Source organism: Musa acuminata, chromosome BXJ3-3 (genome assembly GCF_036884655.1).
Source record: "Musa acuminata AAA Group cultivar baxijiao chromosome BXJ3-3, Cavendish_Baxijiao_AAA, whole genome shotgun sequence".
Lineage (NCBI taxonomy): Eukaryota > Viridiplantae > Streptophyta > Magnoliopsida > Zingiberales > Musaceae > Musa > Musa acuminata.
In genome coordinates this window covers 8496264-8503977 of record NC_088351.1, presented here as the reverse complement: position 1 = coordinate 8503977, position 7714 = coordinate 8496264, and the positions used below count along the sequence as shown (strand labels likewise).

The following is a 7714-nucleotide window of genomic DNA, read 5'->3' as shown; positions in this document are numbered from 1 at the left end:
TTCGCAACCCGATGAAAAATAAACTTAGATTGATCTCTCATTATAGCCTAAGCATCGGCAGGGGGCCGCTGCTTCTGCTGTGAATGATTTATATCAGTGAGGTGGTTACAGGCGGAGCAAGGCGATGGTGGATGAATGAAGGCTTCGCTGCTTCACCTTGTTTTGTGTTCTGTACTGAGGTCTTACAAATATTTTAGAGCTCAAACTAGCTAATTTTGATGTGTAACATCAAGTGATGCATCTTGTCTCCCTCGAGGGATAACATCTGACCTCTCTGTACGTTTTATGGATCACGATATGTTTTCTGTTTAGAGTTTTGTTTTGTACGCAGTTTGATGTTATGAAATGAATTTAGTTTCTTGAAGAATCAATTGTTCATTGTTCTTATGGAATCACCTTTGGACTTGAAACTGATGATAGTCGACCTATTTGATTTTTTTTTTTTAAGGAAATATGTTACGAAATGGATTTAAGAAACTACAGCAAAGTATACGAATAACAGTGATAGTCCATGTGTTTGGATTTTGAATTCCTCTTACATATCTCTGCCGTTTACGTTCATTAAATAACTTCATATTTGTAATTACTGATCATAGTGGTTATTGAATTTGAAAGAAATTAAAATTTTTAAGCAGAATCTAAAATAAAATAAAAATATTATTAACTTGTAAAAACGTATATTATTTTTGAAGAATATTAATATATCATTTACAAATTATAAGTGATAAAAGAAGGTAAAGAACATTGTGTAATATGATATTCATGCTATTTTTACATATTTTAAAAACATGCATACTAAACTCAAGTCTAAGAGAGAATTTCATAAATTGTAAGAGAGAATTTTAATTGAAAACTTGTTTCCACGCTAGCCTTGCAAAGTTTATAATAGCTTATTTATCATTATAAATTTTTTTATACCCTTTGACCATTAACATTCATTAAAAAAATAAAAACCAATTTAACATCAATTAATTTAAATTTTAAATTAAAAAATATTAAGATCCATTTTAACCTTTATAGTTTTGATCATGGATTACTTAAGCCCTTATTATTTACTTATATTTAAAATAACTCATATATTTTAAAAACATAGCATATAAGTCCCTTTTGTAAAATATGAATTGACAAATGTTAGAGACTATATATATATGTTGTCTCACAATAAATTATTAATATAATGATATATATAATTTAAGTTTAAAATATATTTAATAATCATTTTAGCCCTATGGTGTTTGTTATGAACCATTTAAGCCCTTATGATTTATTCATATCTAAAACAACTCATATATTTTAAAAAACATATCATATAAACCCCTCTTGTCAAGTCCGAGTTAATATACATTAAAGTCTACGGCGTGTTGACTCATAATAAATTATTAATATAATGACATATATAATTTAAGTTTAAAAAAGGATGAAAATACAACTTGTCAAGGAAAAAGAAACAATAGAGGCCATGGTGGCAAGCGAAGGCAAATAGACAAAGATAGGAGAGGGAAGAGGTGGAAGTAAGAGAGAGCTAAACTACCATGTCGTAGGCATAACCAATGAGGGTGCAGGAGAGGACGAAGTGGGAAGTGATGAAGACAAAGATATCCAAGAGGAGAAATAGGGACTAGGAGACCATTTAGTGCATAATGTCTGGTTGGTCGAAGCATATACACTTGAGGTAGGATTGGAAGTTCATGAGCTCGTCATCAGAGAGGTAGCCTTGACATTTAGAAAAGAAGAAATCGAAGTATTCAGGGCTAAACAGTAGCGATTCAGTAATAGTAGTGGTGATTTTTTCCACAATGACGTCTTATTCCACCATTAATGGTGATCTTATTTTTTAATTTAAATTATACATATCATAATATTAATGATTTATTATGAGTTAATATACAACGTAAGTGGTTTCTAACATTTATTAATTTAGACTTGATGAAAGAACTTATATATTATGTTTTATAAAATATATAGATTATTTTAGACACAAATATACTACAAAGTGATCTATTATTAAAATCAAATGAGTTAAATTAGATTTTAATTTTTTTAATTTAAATTATATATATCATTATATTAATAATTTATTATCTGTCAATATATCTTATAAGTGGACTCTAATTAATTAGATGGGAAAAAATTATGATAATTTTTAAAAATATAAAGATTTTTTTGAGAATGAATAAACTAAAAAAATTAAAATAGATTTTAACCCTAAACAAGTTATGTAAATTTATTATAATAGTGCTACGTAATTCTACTGTTATACCTTTTTTTTTTTCCATCAGAGAAAAATAGTATTAGCAGTATGTTTTCATACCCGCGACGCGGATTCCTGCAGCGTACAGAAAAGGGACCCACAAATACGGCCAGCCACAAGACCGGTGGAGAAGCGGGCATCGTGTCATTGCGTCAGAAGAGTATGCATTGGGAAACCGTGGGTGATGGTGTGGGGTTCTGGATGATTCGGCCACCGCCTTTGCCGCGCGATGAACAGATTTTGACAGCCCGATCTCTTTCCTCGCGGTCATAAAGCCGAAGATAGCGAAAGATGGCACGCCCATAAAGCAAAAACAAAGGTGGCTTTCTGTCGTTCCTTTTTCTTCATCGATAGTGGTTTCGGGAGAACTAAACCGATCGGAACGGCGTCGTTTCGTTCGTTTCACGGGCATTTGTTCGGTACGACTGCCTGCCCGGGCAGTAAACTTGATTTTGAGCTATGGGATTTTACTCCGTGCATTGGCTCGGTTTGCAAGGAAGGGCTTCCAAGAGCTCACTGTTTTGATTCCCTAATGCTGCGATTCTTTTAGAGCTTCTGTTGCGGCTCCCTTTTGCTGATTTGTTTTTGGTTTTGCATGTGCTTATGTTGGAGAATGATGTTGTTCGTTTTATGTAGGACATAGGGGGCTCTTTGCAAATCATTCAATCGATCTGTTTCGTGTGATTGCTGTTTGGTGATCACGAAAAGTAACTTTTTTTTCTTTCTGAAAACTACGAAACCGTCGCCAAGTTTTGCTTTTGGACGTGTTCTGAATGACTAATATCTGTTTTTTTGAGATGTATGTAATGTATTTTTCTTATTTGCAGGAGTTGCACTGCGGAAATGCAGAGGAGAAGACTTGATGTAGATGATTTCTTTGGTATCGGTGACTCATTTGCCGGGCTTAGTGTCCTCGGAAGACCGGGGAGCTTGAGGTCTGGCTTCTTTGGCCGTAGGAGTACTTTCGATGACGCTTTCTTCAGTCGGTCATTTGGGGACGGACCAAGCTTCGTTCCCGGTGGTAGCAGGTTTGCTCATCAAGTAAGCCCTTTCAGAGAGAGGAGCGATCCCGGATTTCTGGATCAGCCTCCCCCAGCAAGTAAATCAACACGGCCAATCATTGAGGAGCTATCTTCTGATGGTGAAGACCAGGGAGAGAACGCGGATAAGGTGAAGGGGAAGAGCGTCCGAAGACCTTCTAGGTCGAGGAAACAGAAACAACCCTATGTTCAGGATCCCGACGAAGCAGCAGAAGGTATTTTTCTCTATTAGTTTCTTGCTGCGTTAATTGAATCCTCCTTTTGGCATCTTAAGTTGGTATAGCAGTCGATGGAACAGCTTCTCACTTCATTCTGTATACACAGGGAACAAAAGCAGACACAATCACCTCAGGAATGACTTCAGCCGTTCAAAAACAATGCTGCCACAGGGTGGTAGCTATGCTTTTCGCAGCTTATCTGTGACTTATGGTGGTCCAAACGGAGCGTATTATGCTTCATCTACAGTCAGGAGAACCGGTGGTGATGGAGTAAGTAAATCATGTTTTCAATGTAAATCTGCAGACTTTTTGAGTTGCAGTCAGTGCGTGGTAGTGGAGGCTTTGGTTTAGTTGTTCATAAGCCAAACTCACCCCTGCCTAATTCTTTGACAGGTAATTGCGGAAGAGAGCAAGGAAGCTGATGCTACTACTGGTAAAGCGATTCACAGGATATCCCGTGGAATCGGTCATAAAGTGTGTATTCTTACAAGCCTTGTTGTGCTCCTGATCGTGTGTTGTTTGTTCAAAGAAGTGCTTATGTGATCATTATCACTAAACTCAGTGGTGGTATCGGTTTTGCAGGGCTACACGGTAACAAGAAAACTGAGTTTGGATGGGAGGGTGGACATGTTGCAGACATTCCATAACCTCGATGAAGGTTCATCCAGCACCACTGGGTGATTGTCTTCTCTCTTCTGTTTTGTATGTTACATCTTATTCGCAATTTGCTTTTCCTCAGATGAACTACCAGCCTTTGAGGAAGCTTGGCAGGAGAGTGCTCAACACAACTTGCCTCGATGGAACTCTGGACATGGTAGGCTTAACGCTAGTATGTACATGCTCATGGATTACTTTGAGACTATCATATTTGTTACTGTATCTCATTTGTGCCATCTGTTAAGCTTGATATTGGAAGTTTAGTCTCGGAACAAGGAATTAGCAAAGTGTTTTTCATGATTGTCATTGCGTGGTTATAGTCCTAGACGTGAATTTCCACTGTTTATTCCATGGATCATGATTGTGAAAATAAATGCTAGGACGGTTCAATCTATGAATGTTCATTATGTTTCTGGACCCTCATTCTGGTTCCCTTTACCCCTTTCGTACTTAAGACATCAAGCTTTCTCTGTATTTGAAGTGGTAAATCTTTGTTATTATCGTCTTTTGTGGCGTTGTACAGAATCTTTTCATTGTACAATGATGTTCTCCTTTAGAGGGTCTACCTTGATTTTTCCTAGCGGCAGTCTTTCTTGAATCTTACATCTCTTAACATTCTCTTTGTGCAATCAGATCCCCTGTCACGAAATTTGGATTTGAACAAGCTATGGTCGGTCTAAGTGACTTCTCTCTCCGTTGTTTTTTCTTTAACTGAACATGATTTGCTCGAATAAGGTGGTAGCTTGGCTTTCATGTGATCTAATAACCAGATCAAGTTTTCAAGAAGTTGAGGTGTCTTCCAGATTATGTGATCATGACATTTTTTCTCTTTTTCATTCCTTTCTTTTTGTAATTTCTTCTTTTGTATTGATCGTGTTGTTGCTATTTTATTGGAAAAAATAGAAGATAAAAAAAATTATTGAAGAAGTTTTAACTTGAATACATTAACATGTCTCTCTCCTATTTATACCTATTTATATAGATTAAGAGGGAGGATTTTTCTCAATAGAATAGAGGATTTTCTAAGATTTTCTCATATAGTTGGAAAAATTTTATCTGTTATCATATTTAACTTTTTTGTTTGTCATTGAATCCTATTCTCTCGACTACTATGTAGGCAGTGGGAAGAGCAGCAGTGCCATGGTATGGACACTTCCAACGATAGAGCGGCCAGTCAGGTCAACAACAAGCGCTAACTTTCCTAGAATTCGAAGCTCGGTTTGGTAAGGTAATATTGTTACACTGAGATCTATGTTTAGTTGGAGTCGAAGCTCCATGTTATCGCCTTATAAGACTACACTTTATGGATGTCTCCTTTGCAAACCAAGCTGTGAAGAGTTCAATACGCTGTCGTGTAACCGTGTGTAAGAATGAGAACGGGACGTGGCGGAGAAAGTTGACAATTTTTGTACCCTTGATCTCCTGTTGTGAACTTGATGTGTGTTGCGAACTTGTTATCATTATGTGATAGCAAAAGGCTATCCGTGACTGAGTGGGATTTGTTTGGGTGAAATCAGCTCGTGAAATTGAACGAATGTTTCTTCTTCAACTGTTGAACACAAGACTGATGTGGACAGACAAGTGCAGAACATTAGTCTATTATCATGCCTTGTGGTGTTGCTCAAGCAGACAAATAACTTCTGGCATCAGAAGTATCACTTCAGATTCTTTAATCCGTTGGCAATGCCGACGTTATATCAAATCAGCCATTAAACTGAGTTGTTCACGAACTAGCTCGATGGAGTACGGACTTGTCAAGTTGAATTATTATCTAAAATGTTTAAACTTAGATCAATCATAATAGATTTATCTTAATACATCCGTATACATTTGGTTTGGAATTTTATTCCGTACTTATTCCCGATAAGATCCCTTTATAGGTAAGTTACTCTAGTTATTTCGAGCTAAATATTTTAGAATTGGAGTATGAGAGTGAGAGAGAGAGAGAGAGAGAGAGAGAGAGAGAGGGAGAGAGAGGGGCTTCAAAATTGTTTTATTTGAAGACTTCAATCAATGTTGGGATTGTTACACATCTTTTTCTTGGTCCTTTTGAGATTGTCTTGAACATATAGTGTAAATGGATGTAATTGTAACGTTTGAAGAATGATAGAGTATTTATTGCATAATGTTAGATCATTGGCTATGTAACGTTAGATGTCGTTAATGTGATGCTGAACCATCAATCACGTGATGATAAGATGTCAGGGTATCTATTGTACGACACTAGACGATTGGTCATATAATAAATAGATTTCATTTTTGTTATTATCCCAATATCACTACTAAGTACAAGTTTTTTTTATACTAAATTAATAATTGATCATTAATTTGTTGCGATTGTTAATGATTATAGATCCATTTTATCTTTGAAATTTGAATTATATCATATCCTACTCGATATAACATCTTAAACATGGTTATATGTGCTCCCAAAAGAGACTTCAAGGGTTCAACAAGAATGTTCGGTGAGCACATACAATTTTGTTCCCTTAAGGTGGATCCTGAGAGGTGCATATGATAGATTTTGATGTTTATAAGATATAAGTTCCCCTCCTCTCAATAAATATGAAACTAAATGTGCCTACCACTTCTTTTTTTTTTTTTTACTAAGAATTCAATTCTATTCATATATAACAATTTAATAGACGTATTTTTGGAGTCCACGTCCATAAGGGGAAAAAAGATCATGTTATTTGATTTTTATCTTATGCTGCTCTATTGAAAAATTACATAGGAATAATTTTTTTCTAATAAATTTTGATTTTATCCTTGTGGTCAAATCATTATTTTTCTGAATCGATTCACTAAATCGATCAACCCTATTCCCCCTCTTTTGTCTCTTCTTCTTTCTTTTCCTCCTCTTCTTTATCTTATGGGGACATCGATGATAAATAAATTACTATTCAAATTATATTCAAAGGAGTTTTTTTTTTAATAAAGATCAAGAGTATATTTTTTGAAATAATTATTTAAAACAACCAATGTACAACAAGCTTCATAAGAATGATCTAAAATATACTCATAATACCTCAAAACTTACATCAATCAAATAAATGACTTGTTTGATAAGTAAAATTAATCAAATAAATCTCAACCCGTCGTTTGGATGGATTATTAGTAATAGAATAGGGCCTACGATGATGAGTGATAAATCAGTAAGCATACACTTTTTATAGTTTTATTTATGTAATATTTTAAAATCATAGACATAAAATATTTAATTATAATCCTTAAATGATTCTATTTCAAATTAAAATTTTGAATACATTTAGTTTTGAGTTCTTATAATATTTTATTACGAAATAAAATGGTTTAGCTATAAATAATTATTTGATTGGCGACCACCATTATGTCATGGACTATGTATTGAGCAGTTGATGATTTAATGTTGAAACTTAAGATGAATTTACAGGCTGAGTATAGTTTATCTTGGAGAAAATTTTATCAATTTTTTTTTTACAAATTATAGTTTATATTAATAATTATTGGTGTCTTAAATTGTAATTTTGTTCGTTTATGCTATAGCTAGAGTGATATATCTCCAACTC

General features: G+C 34.6%; 1 protein-coding gene across 4 annotated transcripts; it reads left to right on the top strand.

The window, feature by feature from the left end:
- Positions 1 to 2586: 2586 nt before the first annotated feature.
- On the top strand, positions 2587 to 5577 carry LOC103978110 (uncharacterized). 4 transcript variants are annotated; one of them, XM_065141537.1, is made up of 8 exons: positions 2587 to 2670; positions 3079 to 3186; positions 3307 to 3506; positions 3616 to 3779; positions 3903 to 3983; positions 4092 to 4167; positions 4249 to 4323; positions 5284 to 5577. In XM_065141537.1, exons 2-8 carry the CDS (start codon positions 3095 to 3097, stop codon positions 5391 to 5393), a joined length of 798 nt encoding a protein of 265 aa, XP_064997609.1. In that variant the 5' UTR covers positions 2587 to 2670; positions 3079 to 3094; the 3' UTR covers positions 5394 to 5577. The 4 variants fall into 4 exon arrangements, with proteins under 4 accessions (XP_064997609.1, XP_009392088.3, XP_064997608.1 ...); XM_065141536.1 differs by lacking the exon at positions 2587 to 2670 and adding an exon at positions 2677 to 2958; XM_009393813.3 differs by having other exon boundaries at positions 3079 to 3506.
- The last annotated feature ends 2137 nt before the right edge of the window (positions 5578 to 7714 follow it).

Excerpts from the sequence above, each read along its gene's own strand:
- LOC103978110 (XM_009393813.3), top strand. The coding sequence starts at position 3,095 with ATGCAGAGGAGAAGACTTGATGTAGATGATTTCTTTGGTATCGGTGAC. Across the intron at positions 4,168-4,248 it reads ATTCCATAACCTCGATGAAG|ATGAACTACCAGCCTTTGAG; the intron begins GTTCATCCAGCA and ends GCTTTTCCTCAG. Across the intron at positions 4,324-5,283 it reads TCGATGGAACTCTGGACATG|GCAGTGGGAAGAGCAGCAGT; the intron begins GTAGGCTTAACG and ends ACTACTATGTAG.